Below are 23,229 nucleotides of genomic sequence, written 5' to 3'. Positions count from 1 at the left end.
TCTTTTTGGGCTTTGGCTGTGTTCGTGGACGCGTATCACTCGCACGCGGGTCCGTAGGCGCGATTCTGCGTCTTGGTCCCACGGACTTGTGCGGTGAGTCACACTTCGGCGATGCCACACTCGCGGTACATTGTATGTGTAATGTTGTTCTGTGGGTGTTATGTTATCTGTGTGTTGTATTGGCATTATATTTGGTTATTTAGTTATGTAAGATTTGGCTGGCGAGCTCGCACTTTTAAAACAAGTTAATAAATGTTGGCGGGTTTGTTGCACGAAGGCGTGAACTGTGTCCTTGTCTTCCAAGAGCACGCGTCATAGACCCCACACTCTTCACCTGATGTTAAAGAAAACAATATATCAGTATAAGAATATGAAAAAAAAAAAATGTTTGCACGTACCTTGTTGGGCCTGCTATGAATCGGATGAAAATTTAGGCATGAGGATCTTGAAGGCCACACGTTCGGGGTGCTATACCTTGAATTCAAGAGCTTACAACCTCCTGGCCAGTCATGCCAGCACCATCCTCTAATTGAAGGCAAACCTTTCATGGGATTCTCCTGCAAGGCTGACTTCTGTGTGTTTCATCCTCATCATTATCCTGTATGTGCTCCTGTTCTAAACCCAAAGTGGAGGAAACTTCCATCCTTGCCTGAGCCACTGTTTGATGATACACCATGGTTAGGGATGCCTGCTGCTATGGGCATCGTAACTGCGTACTTTTACGCAGACGCTATCTGAACTGTGCTACTCTTAAAGGGAAGTCATCATAATTCACACTTCCTGGCAAGTCTGCCTGACCATGTGCAGCGATCAAAACAGAACCTGACAACTACAAAGATGTGGCTGGGATGATACAGTTGTGACAATAAGGCTGTGATAAAGCCTGATGGTTGTCAGAATAGGACTGGGACAGTATGACTGATGTGATGATATGGTTGTACCAGAATGAAAGACGGCAGTGACAATTCTTTTCTTTGTGAACACATGGTCAGATAGTAACATTGATACTATAGACACCAGAGTTTGGCTGATGCCTGTGATGACATGGCCATGACATGGCTGATGGCTGTGGCGATATGGTTGTGGCAGTACGGCTGACGACTGCGATTATATGAGCCCTGCAATATGCTTGATGTCTATGGCAGTAAGGCTGTTGGATATGTCGATGGTGGCTGTGACATTACGGCCGATGTGCCGTGACTTCACCTGCAGGCTGTGGTAGCCGTGCACGCACCCAGGTGGACAGCTCCAGCTGGAGCCAGCCCCTGGGTCCGTGGGCCGCCCCTCTGATCTCTGAGCTCAGCTCTGAGGCCACTCCGCTGGCCTCGGTTTTCCAACGTCACGGAAGCTCCACAGGTGGGTCTCAGTGACATGGCCCGTACCCTGACTTTCAGCCAAACAGCTACTTGGAAGTTTGTTTAGGTAGCCATGGAGCTCCCACTGGTGTACTCAAGGATGCTGGTTCATTCCCGGTGGCTTTGGTGGCTGTGTTTGAGTGAAGGCATGCGATTAAAGCTCTGAGATTTCATTGCACATCGACGTGTCTGGGCACTCAAAAATCGTATTCTAGGTGGTGAACAATGTTACCTTCATGTTCCAGGCACAGCTGTTGGTCTGGATTAGTCAGTAGAGTAGCTGACATTTGGGGATCTTATTTGTGAGCAAGAGGACGTGACCGCATTTGTTGCACTGTGTTTCTCTCTCCTCCTCCTTCTCCGTGCACCACGCTCCCAGTAGAAAGTGGCCAACTGGAGGGTCCTGTGGCTTAATCACCTTGTTTTTTTTTGACACATTTGTGCACTCTTCACAAGTCTTTGCATCAACCTTTCATCAACTTTCCAATTTCATTTCAATCTTGCTCCTTCCATCGTCAATTCTCTCCACTCCCTTATCTCGCCGTAGAGCAGCCAGGAAGTCTTCTTCCTCTCCTCTTCTGCACTTCGGAGCAGATGAAATAGAAACCATCAGTTAGGTTAGGTTGGTTGCTGCTATGAATGTGCCAATTAGTACTTTGCCTGCAGAATTATAGAGCTTGTTTCCTGCAGACTTGGCGTTAGTATATTACCTTTTTAGTGGTGATATAGATGCAAGCGACCAGATCGTTAGCTTAGATATCAACCAGGCTAACACAGAACTATTACTGAGATAATCATTTTGTATTCCACTTCACTGCTGGTGTAAATTTTTGGCTGCAGCCTGATTGTGGATGTATTGCATTCATAAATGTTTTTACAGCAGCAACACTCATTAAGCAAACAAAATACTGCGTCTGAAATGGTTACTCTAAGAAAATAAAAAATTGCGGATCCTATGCTTAGGTGAGAATTGACTGTAAGGCTTCGGTAGGGCAGTGGATTAGTATTGTGGCACTCTATAACTGACGACACGTCAAAATGGATTCTAGGTCTATCGTAGATGCTGCTTGCCATTTCGAACTGGTCCGTTATTAAATAGTTTTCAAAGTATTTGTCTGCGCTGACAAATGAGACTTCGCTGCTCACGTGAGGCTGCTATACATTGTTGCTTTGCCTCTCGCTTTTGGTCATGTTCACCATGCTCCTCGTCTTCCATGACCACCATGCCATGTTTCATTTATGTCCTGACCACTGTTTTAGTGCTCGGGACACTCGCCATCTCTCCTGGCTGCCACACGCCATTGCCTGGCCTTGCATATTCAAACCGGCATACATTTGGGGTCTGCACCGCCATGCTTCTCTGCGTGGCAAACAGATGTATCTTCCACACGATGCTTTTTTTTAGACCTGGGTGTCCTCGGCACTGAAAATATCTTTTGGAGCCATTTTGCTGGCACGTCTTAGCCTGCTCCTTCGAAATTTTGCAGTGCGAGAAGATAGCACAGCCAGAGCTTCCCATTTCCTTTCGCTTCACCGCCAGCTTCTATTGACGAAGAAGAGGTGACATGTGCAAAAGATATGTTTATGTACTTTTGGGTGGGGCAAGCGGAGCATGGAGTGTCCTGGCAAACACAATTTTTGTTTGGCATTTGTAGTATGGAAATTATACGTTAAAATATAACATTGAAAGTTTCAGTGAGGTTTAAGCATGTGCGGTTAAACCTGTATGTAATGAAATTAAAAGTTTTTGCAATTTTTTGTTATATTCAGGTTTTGGTTACATGCAGTATTCGAATAACGAGCATGGATAATGCAAAAGACAAGGCAAAATATGATGTATCCCAAACCTGGACAACTCACATTCCAAACATTAATTTAATAGAAAAAAACTGTGTCATCTTAGCCTGCTGCTTTCACACAAGGGATGAAGTAACGCGGCATTCCAGTGAAACTAAATTGTCCAAAGCTGCCTCATTGCTGTGTGAGCCGATGTGACTGTGCAAAATGTCCAATGCACCCATAAAGTCTGAACCACACGTACGCGTGCGCTGTACACACACCGTAAGCTGCACGTGTGCACATGAAGCAAGCACATCAAAATGTGCTGGGTACAGGAACATTTGCAGTGATCAGATGTCAGTCTTGAAACCATGCGCGTCTAGATGCGCTTGGAGCCCTACAGATACGCAGCTACAACATGTTTTTACTCAGTCACCAGCCCAGCCGACGTGTAGTAGCCAATTCAAATTGCTTTTCCTTTCATTTCTGTGCTTATTTTACATCCCTACTTACGAGTATGATTACAATTATGCATATTCATTTAGAAGCACAGTTGAAAGATATTTAGCCATATTGAAGCACTGCATGAGAGCGATTGGCTCGCGTTTGTGCAACACATTGTGCACATTGTTGCAATGTGCACGATGCTCTCTAGTACGCGCTCACATTCATCTGGTTGTGTTACGTAGTGCAAGATGGCTTTGTGCAGTACCAGCTCAACCAACCAAGAGTGTGAAGCAGCATTTTTTGGGCTCGTGCAGCTCGCATCGCTGTGGGCCGTGCAAGCTTGCTGCGGGTCTGAAGCACCTGGTGCGCAACGCGTTGTGCACATAGTAGCGATGTGCACTACACTCGGAGTACTTGCTTGTGTTTGTCTGCCTGTGCCAGCTGTGCTACATGGTGCAGTATGACTTTGTCCGGCACCGGCACCAGCTTGACTGGCGGAGCACGATCAAGTCTGCATTGAGCATTTTGAAGCTCACAAACAACTCAGTGTGAAGTGACACTTGCCACTTTCTACCTGCTTGTAGAGAGCGGGCGGCAGCGTGCGCCTCCGCACGTATCGTGTGTGGAGACTGCCATTCCTTGCGAGGCACGCCCGAGTTACACTCACAAGACATGCTTCCGCATGCATTTAGAAGTGTATGTGTGGTTAAGCCTTAACATAACACCCTCGCAGTAGGCTCACTGGGAATCTGCTTCTGAGAAACAGTCACCGCAGTCTCTAAGGATTTTCACAAGTGCCTCATTCGAAAGATATTCCATAGATGCAGCACTGTTTCTCTGCGTATAAAAGTCCGACATCGTTGGGCACTCCACCATTCTCATGTGGTGCGAATGGCGGAGCGTCCCAAATACACCCTTTTTCTTAGTCTTGAGAAAGCTTCAAAACATGTTGCTTCCATCATGTGGGGATGTGGCATTATGCATAAGCCATTGCATGGATTGGGACGTCGCACATGCCAAGTCTTTTTATCTGCGGATGACCATTAGATAACAGATTCAATGCCTTGCCTTGGCAGCCGGATTTCTATGGGCACAAAGTGCAAAATGTCTTGGGTAATTAGGTTTAGATGGACATTAGAGACCTCGAGGTGTGCCTGGTTCATCTAGAGACGTTTGCTCTGATGTTTATGACAAGACGTTAATGTTACAGCTCATCTGCTGTGGTGGTAGCGATATCTCACGACACAGAGTTTAAGAAAAGAGCACACAAGAGAATACTGCATTAACTTGACATTATTCTTCTCAACTGTAAGCATCAAGGGTTTGTCGGGAAAGTAATCAGTCATTGCACAAGTTTCCAATGATTTTCCTTCAGGTGGAATGCTCCCTCCACCCAAACTTTTGGAATGGTGGGGCAAAGAAGCAGCACGAGATAGTGTGCTCATTACAAACCTCGTGTGTTACCTTGCTGCTAACTTGAGCAGTAGACATCTCATTCTTGTGGATGTGAAATGCAAGAAACACATGTAGGCGACACTTTGTGTTGCGGTAGTATTTATTTATTTATTTTATATTGTTTTACTTTATTCATTCATTCATTCAAGAATGTCCTGTAGGCATTGAGTAAGGAGGGCTGTACAATAGTGTTGTCTCTATATCGTGTGTTTCAAGAAATCTGCCCAAAATCCTCAAAAATCGGGAAAATGCGATGTTTGCGCCTTCACAATTGCTTTGTCTGTAGCGGCAGGCATCTTAACATGGTTAAAGACGTCATTTGAGATATAATTAAGAAAGTTAGGTCAACTTTTTAATTAGTGGAGTTAGGTGGTTATGTCAAAAGGGAGAATTGAAGTTCTTCATACGAAGAACCCATCGCAGCTCTGAGACGTAGAAAAACCGGCCTTTAGTAATTATTGTGGCTTAATGAAGTCCAACCACGTTCAACAACGAAACCAAAACTGAAGCACCGATGAGCGCAACAAGCAGATGACCAAAAGGACGTCACTGTTCAAGAAAACGATTACAGAGGTGCAGTTCTTCCACGTTAATTAACGTACGTGCACCATGCATGCCATAACTGCAAGTGTACACTGCACGCCCACACAGCGAAGGTGGTTGATATAACGATGCTCGCTCATTCTGAACGTCTTAGAGGAATGTGGCAGTTGCGCTTTTCGGATTCGGTTTCGCTGCTGAATTTGGTTGAATTTCGTTACTTCACAATTATTCCTAGCAGCCACTTGTTCGAAACTCCGCTAATTAAAAATGTTAATCAATTTAACTTTCTTCATTACTGTCCCAAATTATGTGTTTATTCATCTTAAAATGCCTGCGGCCACGGAAGAAGTAATTGTGGAGCATCGAACAAATATTGCATTTCTGTGATTTTTGAGAATTTTGGACACTTTCGAAACACCCAGTATAAAGAGTATGATGTTTTACATATTGTCATTAAAGTATTTTGTTGCACAATTGCCGGCGAAAAATCACTTTCAAGCGGGGTAAACAATATTTGTATGAACTTGTACAAGTCGATAAAGCATGCCAGAAGTAAGCAGCACTTATTAGTACAAAGTATTCTTACGATACTAAAATGCGTAAAAATGTGGACGAAAGCAGGTAGGGCTTGCAAAGTGCTTTTGATAGTAGTGAAATGGTAATTCTGTTCATCAAGCTAGCCAAGGAGCTTGCCAATCTGTAATAACTCTTTAATGAGATAAGAGAGCTAATTTACCATCAAATGTAAAACAGGAGCAATTATACTTAACCATCATTTTGAAATACTATTCTGATTCGCTATTAATGAGAACTAACAGACACTAATGTCAAGGAAAGTATAGGGGGTGTTATTTGTTGTAATTAGGATATAAATGTGTAGAAAGTAAAGTGGACGAAAAGATAACTTGCCGCCGGCAGGGACCGAACCTGCGACCTCCGAATAACGCGTCCGATGCTCTACCACTGAGCTACGGCGGCGATCATCCTCTCGTCCACTTTATGGGATATATACGTGCATTTAAAAGGTTTAAATGGTGGCCAGTGTGTGTGACAAGTAGTACCGTGCAGTGATGCTGCCATCGTCGTCGTCTTCGGGAGGAGGCCAGGTGGTCACCAGCAGCGGCATCCACTCGTCCTCGCTGCGTCCGCGCATGGCCAGCTGCATCACGGTGCCCGACTCGGACTCCGAGGGGCACTACAGCCCCGCCCGGGCCCTGCCCAACTTCACGAGCAGCGTGCTAGCGGCCAAGGCCATCAAGCCCGAACCCCAGAGGGACCCACTGCCCATCAGGTATGGCTGCTTGCCGAGCACACCAGCCACTTCCGTCTGGTTTCTGAAAGGATAGACTGTGTTCTACCTGTCTCTTTCTCTTCTTTTTTTTTATTCTGTAACTGGAAGTTCAGAACGGCGACTGAACACCTAGAAAAAATATTTCCAACTATTAGAGTGCCCTAAATAATTTACTTGGGTCATGTGGCAAAGCAGTTGTGCGGCTGCTCACAAGCTGGAGGAAGGTTTGTGAAAGAGAAATAGGGTCATGCACCCGTTTTTTTGGCTTAAAGATACAATGATATTATGCGTATTTATTTGTCAGAAAAAAAGCTTCCAATGTGACAAAAAAAAATTCATTCTGCTCTGGGATGAATTTTTGTCAACTGGTGTTTCGATCCCGCAGGCTATCTCGGCCGCGAAATTTTGTGTCGGTACCCCTTTAAAGTATTGTGTGCACAGTGCAAAGGTTTATGGGTACTGTCGTTACTGGTAGCAAGTTCTTTTTACTTTTTGTTAACTCTCATTTCTATTTTTGTCATAATTAGTATTCTTCAGTCAAAAACTTCAAATAATGCTTTCTATGCTTTCTTAGCTTCATACTCTGTTGGCTTCATACACCTGTGTAATAAAACAATTTGACAGAAGCAGCTTACTAGGGAATTGTCAGACACTGCATAAGCATTATATATGTAATTGCATCACTTGACCAACATATATTAAGAGTAGGCAACATGAGACCTCCATTAGCTAACATTAGCCTGTCTCTGATAGCTGGTACTACAGTCGCTTGTCGTAGTATATGTGGGAATACAGTCGGCCAGAACACCTCCTTGCCAGTTCACTATGGCATTATCTCCAGGATCATCCTGCTTGCTTTTACGTCATACACAAGCGTGCACAAATTTTTACATAAAGTAGCCCTGGAATGCTCACGTAATAAAATTGGCCGCGTATCTCAGTGATTCCACTCCTGCGCCAACTGCGCCAAAGTGCGCCAAATTGTATTTACTGCGCCATCCTGATAATATCGACGAAATTTGCGCCAAACTGCGCCAAAGTCTCGGGATTGGGGTCGTCTATCACCGGCAATCGCACCGCCGGCGCGTCAGAACATGTGCAGCTCGATCTTGGGGCTGCCAATAAAGTCGCAATCATGGACCAAGAATAATTCCGCTGAATAAATAGCGCTCGCGCGTGCGTTCCGAGTAAGCCACGATGCCATGCACGGTGCCGACGCAGCTTCTGTTCTGCAAGTCGGCTCGACAGCAAAACGCGCTCTCCGCAGAGGCTCGTGACGTCTAGGCCTATCGGTAGCGGGAAAGTGCGACGGCGATTCATCGGCGGACGTCGTCTGTTCCAGAAACGCTGCTGATAGCTCGTTTAAAGCGTCGCACGGCACGTAAGGAAAGCAATGTTCAGTAATAACTACATGAGTGCCGCTAAAATGTCTGTCACTTCTGTTTCCGGACATCGCGGAATGAAATCTGGGATCGCTCGCAGTAGATATATGGGACATTATCGAATTTTCCTTGCTTCGCGTTTATGGAAGAGCACGCGAACGGTGGAAACGCGTTGACACTTTTCCTCAGATATACTTTATCCATGGATCTTCATCCAGAACAGCTTTTTCGTAATTCCTTCTGCCAGCACGTCTGAGTTTGTAATCACTCTGCGGTAAATACCCCCTAAAAGGCCCTGCCCTTTCGAGCTCACGTGCTAGGGTTCCAATTCGAATTTTTTGCTTGCTTTTTCTAAAATGTCATCTCATTAGTAAAATCACATCTCCTGGTCGGAGCAGCCGCAAATGCGCAGCTGTCAGTAGCAGGCCCATCGCTGACGGCCCACAGTGAAGTGGCTACGCCATGTTACACGTCCGCCCCTCGCTTTCGGGGGTCAATAGCTAACGGTTAAAAAAACTAAGTTTCGCTTAAGAGCGAAGAAATGAATGCGATACCAAAAAATTGTATTGTGAAACGAAGTAAGACTAGCAGCTAACTCTTTTGGATCCGATCTCGCGTAACTCAACAAAACGCTCGTTTAAGGGAATATGGCCCCTCCAGGAACCGAAGCGTTTTCTTGCTCCGAGTTTTCTAAACGCGAAGTAAGCGTTGAGAGCACAGCAAGTTTACGAGCCGTCTCCTGATGCCTCGAGATAGCGCGCGCGCAAGCGACTGCGCCCTTCGAACGATGCGGTCCCCCCTCCCCCCCCTTCCACTCCCCTGGCGTCCTGTCATGCTCCTTACGAAAGACGGGCGGGGCGTTTCCTCTCTGTTTGATGAGCAATCGAGGGCAGCCCCGCACGCGGAAAGATGTTATCTCATGCGCTGTCCGTGCGGCGGAGACAGACGGCCGGCTAGTTTAATCTCCGCTTCAGCCGCGTTCGTCGCCAGCGCTCGCGAGCTTTTACCCGTGGCTAGAATGTGCGTGGTGATGTTATTAATTTGGACTTTATACGGAAAATTACGGCAACGGCGACGGCAAAAATCCGCCGAGAGCGTCCATATAATTGCTATCGCAAGGGTCAATGTACAGGGCAGATTTCGCCCCCCCCCTTAGGTGATTAGGGTGGGCCCCCCCCCCCCCTGTGCGCACGCCTATGGTCCTGAGATGATTTTTTCCGTGAGATTTGCAATGAATCGAAATATTTCTAGCCTTCATAAGAGCCCCATAATAATAATCAGGTGCTTGAATGTTAATGCAATATGCTTCTGTATTGCACTCCAGGATATAAAATTGGCTGCTCCAAAGTGCTCCCAGATGCAAAATTATCTGCTCCAAAGTGCTCCAAGATAAAAATTTTGCTCCTCCAAAGTGCTCCAAAACGGAAATTTTGCTGCTCCAAAAATTGCTCCAAATCGGAAGTCCTCGGTAGCATCACTGGTATCTGCGTACTTCGCTGCAAGTGTCGTCGAAAGACGATAGTCGTCTGCCGGCCATACTACATGAGTCCTCTTCCTCTATGTTGAATTGCCGCATCTGGCTTATCGTGTCGCATTTGCAGCGCAGCCCAGAAAACACTAGCGTTTTCCACGCAACCTAAGAAACACTAGGGTGTATAGAATTACGTATCTGTGTATTTTCTAGTAAAGGAACACACCACCTAATACTTATGTATTGATGTTGCGCCTCAGATATGCGTAACATTTGCTTTTTGATCGAGAATGTTCACAAGTATGAACGGCGGTACCAGTGCAAGATGGCTGGGCGTTCCGCAAGTGGTTAAACTTTGGCCGGTTGGCTTAATCGGGTGACAGACAGACAAACAGAAAGACAGGCAGACCAAAATTTCTGCGTTTAAGTTCCCCAAGAAAGACTATCGTCTTTAAAAGAGTCCTCTGCATCCATTCCACTTTCATTCAACACCGGGGGCTTAGCCAGATATTTACTGGAGGGCTCCCTTCATGCACGTTCGTGTGTCAGTGTGTCTATATATATAGGTCCAGTACGCACGGATTCAAACGTGACATCGCATTTCTTAGTATAATGACTAGTATGTGCAATTGCTCTAGATAATCACGTCCTATCAGGACGAATGTGGTCTAAATATAATGTTGGCTCTGATCTATGCATTCGAGTCAAAATTACACCGATATGACCTGAACTGAAGACATTGGAAACGAAACTATGTGCATTACTTAGTCCTAAATTGTCCCATTTCAATCCGTCAGTACTGTACACATACAGAATGCGAAAATTTTAGGGGACTCTTGCTGTGTGAATGTTCGTCACCAATACATGGTCACACTGAAGGGGCAGCACAAATTGGTGTTTTGAGGCGAGCAGTCGTTCCACCTGGTGTCCAGAGAACTCCTTCTCAGGAAGTGCCTCCTTGCAGCAGCAGTGCCAGCTTGTGCAGTCAGAAGAAGCGGCTGCTGTGCCACCCTGTCAATGGCGGTGGGGACGTGGTTGTGACACCCAAGCGGGAGGTGGACGACGACTGCAGCATGCAGCTGCGGCCCGCCGTCAACGGCTTCCTCGAAGGCGAGCGCCTGGTCAAGTGCAGCGCCCTTATGCCCCCCGTGTCAGCGGCCGCAGCCGCCACTCTGGGCCGGCCACACCTGTCCCCATTGCAGCACATGGGCCAACCGCTGCACCTGGCTCCTAGCTCACAGCCCGAACTGTACAGGTGTGTGCTACGAGAGAGTGTTTTTTGACACGAGGGTGTAGTGCGGTCATTGTTATTTACCCAAACACTCCCTTAAGCACATTTCACTACAGGAGCAATTTTTATCAAGGTCTTTGGCAAGGTTTATTTCACAGATGCGACAGGAATCGCATTACTCAAGTGGAAGCTCGGGCGAGTTGCTTCAGTGACACGGGCTACTACCCTGCGCATGCCTTTGTCCAGCGTGATGGCTGGGGCGAGGAATTCAGTGAAGCTCACAGCTTCTGCACCTGCCTACAGTGGTTTAGAAATATCACATACAGTGATCCCTGGTTATAAGGAAGTCAGTGGGACGGTGAAAAAATTTGTTATAAGCGGTATTTTATTTAAGCGACCACTCAAGAAAAAGCTAAAGCAGTCGAGCTTTAATTGCGCCACAACAGCGAGGAAGTCAAAACACAATGTATTCAGTGAAGCAAAGCTTCGTTCAGGTGCAAAAAAGGCAGTGAGCATTGGCTGTTTCAAGTTCTTTCCGGGTGCAAACAACCCCTGCTCCAATTTGACCATAGTTGGCACTTCACGTGGCTCTTCGTCCACCGGCTCTTTGTCTTCGTCGGGGCCACCAGAATTGTCAATTATCTCCACATCTGTCACTGGGGTGACCATGTGAGCAGCAGTGTCAGCCAGCATGAACGTCTTTATCTCTTGGCCAGCATTTTACGCACAGCCTCGTACAGATTGCTGCAAGTCTGGTCGTCGTCAGGGTCGCTCATGTCTGTCGCGGGAAAAGCCGGTGTGGGCAAAGCAGTTGGCAGCCTTCGAAGGTGCTAGTTCTTTCCTTGAAAAGTTCAGCAAATGGACCGCACTATGCAAATTATATGTTGTACCTCTTGCTGGTGTCGTGTGCTGCGAGCATGCACTGCAAAAGAGCCTTGCAATATGGCTTTCGGGTGGTCTCAGTGATGCCCCAATCTGTCGGTTGCAGTACCGAGGTTGTGTTTGCAGGCAAAAATTGGAGCAGAAGCAGGAGCATTGGAGCAGAACTTTCTGCTCCAATGTCGGACACTTCAGCCAAAAGCCTGCAGGAGTCATTTATTACTGTAAACCACAAAAACACAGGCAAGGCACGCCTAACAAAGCACTCTGAATAACACGATCACATGGCCTGCAGCACAGATCCAATGGCACGCACCGTCACCGCCAAAGTGACTGTACGTGGCAGGCGACGCAGAAGCTTCAAAATGTTGTCGAGGCATGTAGCTTTCCTCGTGCGCGCTGGTCATGGCAGCGGTTGCAACGGCGGGCTTGGCTTCGGCTACACGTGTTGCAGAAGAAAGGCGATTTGAGTCGTGCAAGAAGCAGGAACCGCGGAAGGGTTTGGCTTCGGCTTCACGTGTTGCAGAAGAAAGGCGATTGAGTCGTGCAAGAAGCAGGAACCGCGGAAGGGCTTGGCTTCGACTTCACGTGTTGCAGAAGAAAGGCGATTGAGTCGTGCAAGAAGCAGGAACCGCGGAAGGGCTTTGCTTCGGCTTCACGTGTTGCAGAAGAAAGGCGATTGAGTCATGCAAGAAGCAGGAACCGCGGAAGGGCTATGCTTCGGCTTCACGTGTTGCAGAAGAAAGGCGATTGAGTCGTGCAAGAAGGAGGAACCGCGGAAGGGCTTGGCTTCGGCTTCACGTGTTGCAGAAGAAAGGCAATTGAGTCGTGCAAGAAGCAGGAACCGCGGAAGGGCTTGGCTTCGGCATCACGTGTTGCAGAAGAAAGGCGATTGAGTTGTGCAAGAAGCAGGAACCGCGGAAGGGCTTGGCTTCAGCTTCACGTGTTGCAGAAGAAAGGCGATTGAGTCGTGCAAGAAGCAGGAACCGCGGAAGGGCTTGCCTTCGGCTTCACGTGTTGCAGAAGAAAGGCGATTGAGTCGTGCAAGAAGCAGGAACCGCGGAAGGGCTTTGCTTCGGCTTCACGTGTTGCAGAAGAAAGGCGATTGAGTCGTGCAAGAAGCAGGAACCGCGGAAGGGCACTCGTTGGTGGAAGGCTGTGCTCGGGAGGGCAGCTCTGGAGGAGCAGTGACGTTGAAATTGGCAGCAAGGCGAGGAGTTGACATAAAGGCTAGCGAGAGCAGGGACTGGCATTCGAACGGCTCACAGAGTGGAGAGAGAATGAGGAAAGGAAGGCAGTGGCCGTTCTTATAAGGGGTGTGTGGCCGTCACGGAATGCTAGGAGAGTTCGCTAGGACACTGCCGGTGCTGTGCTGCACTGGCAGTGTCGGCTTGGTTTTTGGAATATCAGGGAAGCTTGAAACACAGAGAAATGGCACGTTGTGAAGTCAAGGTAAGAGGTAGGGATGGAAAGGTGATACAACAACCTCGTTTGCTGCTGGTAGCAGCAAGCGAGGCCGTGGCGAACGAGCGAGAGCAGCGATCAAGTCATGTTTCGGTCTGTTGGAGAGGCAACGGTGAGCGCTTCTGAATTTGACGCGCTGTAGCACACAGGACGCAACAGAATACAAAAAAAAAACCTTGCAAACCCGTGGTAGGTGGCAGAACAACCCTTGTACCCATAATCACACGCACACCACATGTTCACTCAGCCCAAGAGAGTAGCGTGCCAAGTCCCCCAGCGCGGTCGATCCATACTTTTCAATACACATATGGACCAACAGAGCGAGGCAGAAAATGCATGCTTCTAAAATGATTCTACAGATAGTGCAACCAGTAGAATCCTTCTGAATCACACCAGCTTTGTGCTTTGGCACAAGTTTTTGAACCCACAATGGAGAATGTATTGATACGTCAGTGGGGATCTTCGATTTTCGGACTTCTGGCAGTTCGCTGGCAGCCAGAGCTAGCCAGAGGGTCAGCTAGCTAGTTCCTGGTCGGGACAAGAAACAGCGTCTTGGTCACGTGTGTGGGAAGCCCGAGACAACCCGAAGCTGCCCGAAGATTGCAAAATCGAACGCTGGGAGAGCCAGCGTAAACGTAAACAAACGCTACCGCCGTGGTAGCAAACGAAACTTTGCGCCGTGTGCGCGTTGGTTTTTTCTGCATTGCCCGCTTGAAAATATGTGGCTAGGTTTGCTGAAGAGATGAAGTGATATTCTCGAGCATACGCATTTAGGATACGATCACGTACATTCGCAAGATCATGCGCAACTCGCCCCGTCCGTGAACAAAACAGCCAGCTGGCGCACGGCGGCACGAAAGCGATGCAAAGTGAGCTACTGCGCCGCTAACGGCTTAACCAGCTCACGTCTGCTTAGTACGTGTAACAGTCGCTGCACAACACTATGCGAAAATCTCGCGAGAGTGATCGTGTCCCCAGAAGAGCTCGAGGATCTATCGCATACTACGTCACACACACGCGTTGACCAGCTTGCGTTTTGTCATAACTTGAGACGTGCGGCGGTATCGGTACCACGAGTGCACGTTATATCTAAAATGAACTTCTGTTTGACGCGTCTTGGACTCGTTTCAGCAGATGTTGCCTCTTTTCCAGTCCTAAGTGGCACTCCAAAAATCTCATGTAGCTCAGCTTTTATTTGAGCTATTAGGTGATAACCGCGTACATACTGGTGACGCGATAACCTCGTACAGCTGGTGACGCAACCGCCACGGTGGTCTAGTGGTTATGGGGCTCACTGCTGACCTGAAGGTCATGGTATCGAATTCCAGCCATAGTGGCCACATTTCTATGGAGGCAAAATACTAAAGGCTTGTGTGCTTAGATTTAGGTGCAACTTAAGGAACCTTGGGTGTTAGAAATTTCCACAGCCCTCAGCTACATCGTCTCTTAATCATATTGTGGTTTTGGCACATAAAACCCTAGAAATGCAGTGAAACCTTGTTAATACGTACCTGACGGGAGCGCGGCATAACTACATACTAAATGGTAGCATGCATTAACCAGCAAGTACAAATTTGCGTCTCCTGACGTGCGCCATCACCGCCAACACAGACATAAATACAGTACCACAGTAGATGTTGCCTCAAGTACCCGCCACAACACCTTTCCTTTCTTTTTGCTAAAGTGCAGAAAAGATTCTGGCTCTCTCACACAACCATCCAATAGCGCGTGGGAAATGCCTTTTAAGAAGTATTTCGAAACTATTGCAGGGTCCGCGATACGCAGTGGCTAACAGAGCGGACAGTATTGGCTTTCCGCCGTACATGTGTACACGTCTGCATTGCAATCTGCCACTAAGCAAAAACTGACACAGTTTCATTGAAACACGGTACGGCCACGTAGAGCCAATCGTCCCTTGGCTAGTTGCGTGCAGCGCATCACCTACTCGGTTCACGCCGTCACTGCGGTGTGAGGCCGCTTGTTGTACCAGTGCGCATGCATTTGCCGTGTGAGTGTTCTTCGTACCCACTCTGCTCCAGACCGTGCACAGATGCGGCGATTAGCTACAGTCGACGACCGATAATCCGGACTCCAAGGGGAACGTAAATAAGTCCGAATTATCGAATGTCCGAAAAAACGAATGCGTCAGAAAAAAATACTTTTATTGACACTTCAGGGTCCCAGTGGCCGAAAAAAGTTATCAATGCGTTGCTGCACTCACTTCCGCTTACGTGCAACGAAGTCCGCCTGTATCTCTGCCAGTGTGATGTGATCGCTGTACGATGACGAGCTCGTTTCGTTCATGAAGGCAACGGGTCTGTGCGGCACACTTAGCGGTCACACAAAGAGGCAGCATGAATGGCGGCACGGCGCATTTGGGCTCTCGCCTATTAAATGCGTGCAGTATGCATGCAACTGCGCTAGGCCACGTGCACTACCGAGCAGTTGACTGAAGATGCTTATCGTAAGGCTTGTCAGCGACTGAGCCGTACTGGCGCGTTTGCCACCTGCCGCCATCACGCCTCCGCGCATTTCCACTGCTTATCCGTAATGACATCGCCGCACAGCGCCGTGATAGCGGCCCCTTTGAACTTCTGGCCCGCTTCACCCCATAACACTTCGGCATCGCGACAAAGCTGACTTTCGGACTCTGCTACTGTCACAAACAGGTCGACTTGCGAAAGCGCTGGTTCGAACCTACGAGATGATAGACGCGGCAGAGGTGGAGGCTTGAATTATTGCCTTTCAGACCTGCAATTTGAGCAGAAAGTCCGAAAAATCGGACGCTGAAGAGTTTCAGCGTCCAAAATTTCGGACGTTCATTGTCCATTGACGTCTATGGGGCTGGTGACGGTGCCGCGAAAGTGTCCGAATTTTTTAGCATGTCCGGAAAATCGGCCCTCCGAAAAATCGGAAGTTGACTGTATCTGCCGCGTTTCGTTGTCATCGGCGCGGCCTTTGGCACTCGCTGTGAGGGCACCGTTGGCGCCATTTAACTCGGATCTTTTGAGACAGCAGAGAGTAAAATAAAGCAAGTCTCAAAATAAAAATGAACGCGTGCAAAACGCTTTACCGCAGACACATTCGACAGAAAGGCGGCGATAGCAGCAATAGCAGCGCAGCGCGGGGATACAGGAACTGGAATGTAGGATGTTCGCGATGTCGATACGATTTCCCACAGTTGACCAGTGCCTCCAAGATTGGCATTTCCAATTACAAATCTCTGAGGCATAAAGTAACGATCGAAATAAAGCCTCATAGATCACCAATTAGCTTTTGTTTTGATCTCTGAGGCCATACTTTGTATGGTACGGGTGCCGGAGGAGATAATGGCTGGTGATTTGGCATGCGCGACAGTCTCGTACAGGGTCCGTATTATCGAAGGTTGATCGGGCAGCTGTCCGAAATATTGGTCGTCTTTACACATTACTTCTATGGGACCATCGGCGATGCCGCACGACTGTCCGAATTACCAAGCATGTCCGAATTATCGGTCGGCGACTGTAGTTGGGTTATCGCACCGACGACGAGCTTTCTGCAAGCGATGTGCACTCCGCATCTCTGCAGTGCCCTAGCAGTCCTGGTAGCGGACGGAGGTGCATTTGGGCGGCCGCCTAACCAAAGCGTGCAGTATAGTTACAACAGCGCTGCGCTTGCTGTACCGTATGCGCGCACTTGGCGTGACATTGTCAATGCAGCGAGGTTTCTCGGCGCCTGCGACGCTCAACTCGGCAACAGTAGGCTGCTTTCATTTCTACAAAGTGGCACGCACTTGAACGCCGTCCTGCACAGCGAGGCGACAGCGGTCAGTGGCCCTCTGTTGTCGCCTATCAAAATCGTGCAGTAGGCTTAAGGTAGCGCTATGTCACACGCTGTGCCCGAGCAGATAGCTGAATATAAAAGGGTTGCTGGCGATAAGTCACACTGGCACGTTTGTCGGCGGCCACCACCACGCCTTCGTTCTTTCCTGATGCTTATCCGCAAAGGTGTTGCCGCAATTGCGCGGAAGTCTGAATCATTAATCGAGCGATCTCTGCGATTCTAGAAAAGATACAAGACCTTTTGCAGCACATTTTGACATCCTGCAACTTCACAGGCGCTGTAAACATTTATGGCACAAAAAGTTATCGCAGTAAGTGCAGGTATGCACTAACCGGTAGGCATAGGACGAACCACTATGGCTTTAAGCGGTCAGTGCAGGCTCATAGCCGGGGGGGGGGGGGGGTCTAGGGGCCGGCCCCACCACCCTTCGAAATTTTGGTGAAGTAGGTGTTTTTACCAAAAATAAATAATAAATATCGGTGTTTTTCTCAAAAAGTCAAGGTTTTCAGCAAGTGCCTCCCCCCCCCCCTTCCCCCCGAAAAAAATTCCTGGCTACGGGCCTGGGTCAGTGAATGCATTAATCTCTATGAGACTCTGTCAGGGATTCGTCGCAACTACATTTTAACTGTTAGTACGTTAAAAGCGAGTGCTTGTTAACGAGGTTTGTTTGTAGTAATAATAATTGCAATATTATTCATTTATATTAAAAATTTCTAATGTTCTCACATGCATAGGTGAATGAAAGCGACAGGGAACTGGCCTTGAGCAAAAGAAGGTACAAAACATTGAGGTTATATCACCATGACTTCTTGTTGCAAATTCGCCTGGATGCCACTTGATAACGTATGCACAGGCATTTGTGTCTAAAATCCTGCCTTCTGACCTTGTTCTGTCCCAGGGAGTACTGCCGTCCCACCGTGTACGTTGCTGCTGCGAGCAGCCTCGCCCAGCCTGCTTACCTGCCCCAGCAGGCACCTCAGAAGTACGTCCTGGCTGCCAGTGGATTCTTGGCCCCACCCCTGGCCCCACCTCCCGCCCATCACCACAGCCGGGGCCCCGCCCCCGCCACGGCCACGCTGGCTGCGGTGCCCTATACGGCCCACCCGCTGCCCGCACACCTGCAGCCTGCGGCAGCCGGCCCCCAGGGGGCAGGCGCTGCTGCAGCCCCGCCCACTTTTCCGGCTGCGCCCACGGCTGCCGTGGCGTCGTACGGCTATGGGCTGAACCCACTGAGCCCAGGCAAGCCCCAGTACCAGCACGTGTACCAGATGTTTGGCGAGTGAGCCAGGAGAGAAGGGCTTTGAAAGCCGTTGTGGCCACTGGCTACAGAGCGTCGACGTGTCGAGAAGAATGTGGTTTGCCACTGAGGTGGTGCTGCTGCTGGGTCAGCTCTGCAGTAACAAGTGCAGACAAGGGTGTGTGGACCAGTCATTGTGGACTGCGCGCAGTTGGCTCCCACTGGACCAGTGCATGGCATGTCCTTCAGTGTGTGTGAGCTCTTCTCCAGCGACTTGCCACACCAAGAACCATTTATTCTGTTCAGTTTCTCATTTTCCTTGTACACAAGCACACATCTGGCGGTAGTTCCAGTACAGTTTATTTAGCAGCCAGGGCAAGGAGAAGCCTTGTTTTGCTCTTTTGACATGCCACTTTGCCCCCACACGTTCAGCCTTCAAGGCTTTTCCCATTATGTTTTGTCAAGGGCTTGCCTGCTCGAATCATTGACTTCTGGTTTGGCCCTCTCGGGGACATTTATCATCGGCTCCCACCACGGGTATCTCCAACATGCACAGTGGATATATGCGCTCTTAGTCAAGGATCGAGTGTAGCACTGTTGCATCATTTCTTTTTTTTTTCATGACCTAGTTGTTGCCTCGCAGCATTATCTTGACGGCTGTTCCCACGGCTGTCTGCACTTCACCGAGGATAGTTTTGCGAGACCGAACATTGTATTTGTTTTGCCTGCCTGGTGTTCGCTTGTGTTTGGGCAATGTGACCACTTTGCACACCAACCTACAGACATGCTGCTTTGCGTGTGCACTTGTGTTGGTGGGCTTAACTTTGGACTGCCGCTTTCAGAGTGGCCAAATGTGCAGGCACGAGGTTTGTTTGCACGGGAACACTGCGCTGCGGTATTCTAGCTTCTGTGTGTTGAATCGGAAAAAAGTTTGAGGATGTCGTCCGTGTTTACGCAGCTGCCTTGTGTTCCTGCAGCTGTGCCTTGCCAGGGTTGGGCTTGGAACTGTAAGCTATGTAGTTAGCTATGGTGTGTGTATCGGGCAGGCGTGATGCGCACCTCAAACCCCCTCCCTTTTCAGAGTTGCTTGCTTCACAAAAGCATGACCTAGCTCGAGCTCCCCTTCCAACAGCGCCATGTCTACTGCAGTGTTGGTCGCCGTGCTTGGCGTAGTAAATTGTGTCTAGTGGATGTGAGTGGAAAGGTGCTGGTCTTTTTGCAGCCATGAGTACCCTGTTGAGACCACAAGGTTCAAGAGAAGTAGAAAAGCCTGACGAGCAGAGATAGCGCTCAGTTCCTGAGACTTTCGACCCCGACAGTGCTTTTTGCATTGTAGCAGCAAGAATGCGCACTTTCCTCTAAGCATTAGTTAAGGCTGTTGGAGCAGCCACGCCCTCTCTTTCTCATTGAAAGTCGAGCGCCGTTGTCCACAATTTCCCGTAGTTTCTTTCTGCCATGCACCGGCACCTTCCTGCGCCAGCTTTTCTCCTGTGAACTGAACGTCGTGTGCCTTTCTCTCCCAGCCTCGTCGCAATTTCTGTTGTGGTTCGCGTCGTCTCTCTCCCTCTTGCCAGGGTGGCCACGAAACGGGCCGCCTCGGGCGTTGCGTGCACCGCTGTAAGCAAGCACCCAACGTAAAAGACAGACAAATTCTATTTCCATCTCTCTACTCTATAGACAAGCCAGATGTATTTTTGTGAAGTGCCTCTCTACCTTAGAGCTGAATGTAGCAGATGTAGTCATAGTAGTTTCTTGGGCCACGCCCCCATAGGCCAGCGGTTGGTGTGCACTGCCTGAGGGAGCGGCTTTCGTGCGTGTGTTTTGCCTCGTTAGGGTGTGTACTCTCTCCATGCTGCTGCTACAAAGGCTGTTGCCCTTTGGACTATGGGACGGTACGTTGGTGACGGGTTTTACAGGGTCCTTTGTCGCATTGGGCTGCCACCCTGTGCCCTTGTGTAATCGGGGGACAGCTTCAGGTTAAACGCAAAAAAGTATTTTTTTCTACGCTAATTGTATTTCCACTTTTGTTTCAAGTTGTTAAGAGAGACGGTGTATGCGTGGCCCAGAAAAACTGGCAGAAAAATGAAAAAAAAATATGTGATAACGAGAGCCGCACGTTTGTGATGATGGTCGTCGCATGCATTTTGCTTGTACAAAGCTTATTGAGGCAGTAGACTTGCACGTACAGGAAAGGGGAATATCAGGTGTTGCTTAGAGGCTCGGATGTACGAAGTTGTACTGGCTCTACGAACCTGTGGATTGTGCTCGGCTAGAAGCTATGCGCCTTTCGTGGGGCCAGTGCATGTAACTGCCGTTTGTTCACGCCACACTCTGCTACTGTTTGTGTCTGTTCCTCAAGTGGTCGACTGTCTGGACACGGCGCAAGTGAAGTGAAAAAAGAAGAAACGAAAGATACAGCGGTGCATTGCGCTGAAAATGTGCATTTAAGGTCGTGTGCTGTAGAGCATGCATTCTTCATTGCTGCAGGGAAATGTTTTTCTTAAAACGTGGCAACGCAAGGAGGTCTGGTCGTAGTGTTGATGAGGGAAGTTGCACAAAGTGCTGTTTTCTTTCTCGTTTTTCAAGTGACACTCTTTTTGTTACTCCGTCTGCAGTGGCATGGTGCGATGGTGGTACATTTTCTGCGCATGCATGGTGAAGCTCTAGAAATGTCGTATTTTGCAGTTTTGCATCCCAAGTGCATGTTTTTGTGTGCTTATTTCTTGAGAACCGAAAAATGAGCGCCCGTTCTTTTCTTAATGGTCACATTGGTGTTTCAAAAGCGAAAGCCCGCTTTTTTATTTCTTGCCCGGCAATGCTGCAGCAATCTTGCGAACTAAAGGGAAGTAAAAGAAAGGATTTCTTTTTTATATTGTATATCTCCTCATTTGAGCTTTGTAGCTAGAGCTTGCTTGTAATTTGCGCATTTCCCTATTGTATGAGCTGCGTATCCTTCTTCTTTCTGTGTTGGAATGCCGTGCCTTGTTTCCCCGTTTTATTTACAGTTCTCGCGTTCCTTTGAGTGACGCAGCAGTTGCCCGCAACAAAATGCTGGGGATGTCTTCCCCACGGTGATAAGAGATGGCACCACTCCCATAGCTTTTCCTTTTTGCGGTGTGCATTTTGTTTCCGTATACCCCATGTGATGTCTGCATTTGTGATGGTGTACATACAATATACGCATTGCAGATTGCTTGCCTCCCCCCCCCTCCCTTTTGGGAACAGCAGCAAGCTTGGAGAGGTCAGGGATGCCCGCACATTTATCTATACTGTACATAATAGAGGAGAGCACCGACGAGTGCGGCGCCTGCATCACGTCGCTCTGTTGCATTCTATACGCGTTGTACACTGTGAGCATAAATATTATATTAAATGTACTTGTCTACGTCCCACAGCAAATGGGCAAAGTATAAAGGTTCACTGTCGACGGGCTGGGCACTAGTGATTCGGGTAGGATAGGGTTGGGGCTCTACTGCGACGTGGTGGGACGGGATTTATTACACTTCCTGTTCTTTTTTTTTTTCCTTTTTTGTCATTGTTTTTAGCAGAAAGCTTGTCCTGGGCTAGAGGATCAATTTCGAGGAAAGCTCGTTATCGGTAGCTTGCGACTGTCTCATCAAACGATGACAGTGCAAGTTTGATACTGTCGAAGCGGCAGTGCGATGTTTGCGAGTTTCACTGCTGCATTCGAGTGGAAATCAGCACTTTGCAGTTTTTCAATGCCAACTGAGCAGTCTTTAAACTCTGCGATTTTGTTTGCCAGCTACCTATCTGCTTATCTTAGAGACTGTCTGTCTAGTCTCTAGCTACATTCTTATTCTGTATGCATAAACAGCATATGTTATATACTAGTCTTGAAAGCAAACAAAAAAAAGGTAATCTTACTATTTGAAAAGTGACTAGCTTTTCGCCTTTTCATTTTCTTGTTTTCGTGGTGAGGCTTCAGACACGTTTGCTGCACACACCTGTACTCGTGGTGCCACTCGTTAGCCTCTTTGCTGTTCTCGAGTTATTTTCTTTTAATTGTTGCTATTGGCATGGTTTTGAATTGCAGGTGCGGTGTTGACAAAGTGGTTTTGTTCATTTCTTTGCTATCTCCAGTTAGTACACATTTTTTATGGATTTTTTTTTTTGTTTCTGGGGAGGGATATGCGAAAAGAGCCTAGCTGGGATGTTTATTTTTTTTTTTGTTGGGAGGGTTACAAAGGGGGTAAACTGACTACCAATGTTTGTGTACAAGCTTTTGACGTTTAGCATCTATTATGACTTGCTAAAAAAAAATAAATCTGAGACAGAGTTGTAGTGTAGCTGTCGGTCTTGGTTTTCATTTATGTTATTGTTCTATTCCCAATTTGGACGTGTGTGTGTGTGTGTGTGTGTGTGTGTGTGTGTGCGTGTGTTTTTAGCAGTGTTGACTACCTTGTACTATGTTGTTTTTGCTTCTCCTGTTGTCTGGCTGTGACTTGCAGGTGTAAAATGCACATCTTTCCTTTGTCTCCCTTTCGCTTCCTCTAAGTTGTCAGTGTTTATAAAAGTACATAATAGATTTAGTATTCGCGAGTGTGTTTTCGTTCTGCTCTTGTGTGTATTATGTGGGTATGGCCAGATGCCTGTTCACTATTAAAGAATCGAAGAACTGGTTGATTGCGGCGTGTTTCTTCGGCACCCTCCTCGAAGCATTAGCCAGTCAAGCAGTTCACACACAAAATTAGGTTAGCTGGCTGACCCACCTATGAAACACAAGACCTCTATAAAACGTCTTTATAACGTTTAAAACCTCTATAAACCTCTATTAAACGTTTTGTAGAGGTTTAGTGTTTAGTGGGACAGTTGTCGAATTAAGTCTTGGCACGGAAAACGTGGAAAGTTGGTG

The 23,229-nt window shown here is 47.9% G+C and overlaps 1 protein-coding gene across 4 annotated transcripts in view; it reads left to right on the top strand.

Annotated features, from left to right (window-relative positions):
• Window positions 1–23,000, top strand: part of LOC119384012 (homeodomain-interacting protein kinase 2) — a 64,242-nt gene extending 41,242 nt beyond the window's left edge. The window contains exons 11-14 of one of the 4 annotated variants that reach the window (XM_037652299.2): window positions 1,213–1,356; window positions 6,648–6,870; window positions 10,691–10,978; window positions 18,018–23,000. In XM_037652299.2, coding sequence (XP_037508227.1) covers window positions 1,213–1,356; window positions 6,648–6,870; window positions 10,691–10,978; window positions 18,018–18,402 — 1,040 coding nt within the window. In that variant the 3' untranslated portion in view covers window positions 18,403–23,000. Of the gene's footprint in view, window positions 1–1,212; window positions 1,357–6,647; window positions 6,871–10,687; window positions 10,979–18,017 lie in introns of all 4 variants that reach the window. The other 3 variants (XM_037652298.2, XM_037652300.2, XM_037652301.2) reach the window with 3 other exon arrangements.
• Window positions 23,001–23,229: the final 229 nt, after the last annotated feature.

This window comes from Rhipicephalus sanguineus, chromosome 2 (genome assembly GCF_013339695.2).
Source record: "Rhipicephalus sanguineus isolate Rsan-2018 chromosome 2, BIME_Rsan_1.4, whole genome shotgun sequence".
In the NCBI taxonomy this organism is placed as follows: Eukaryota; Metazoa; Arthropoda; class Arachnida; order Ixodida; family Ixodidae; genus Rhipicephalus; species Rhipicephalus sanguineus.
Note: the sequence above shows the minus strand (reverse complement) of the source record. Positions and strands in the feature narration are given on the sequence as shown.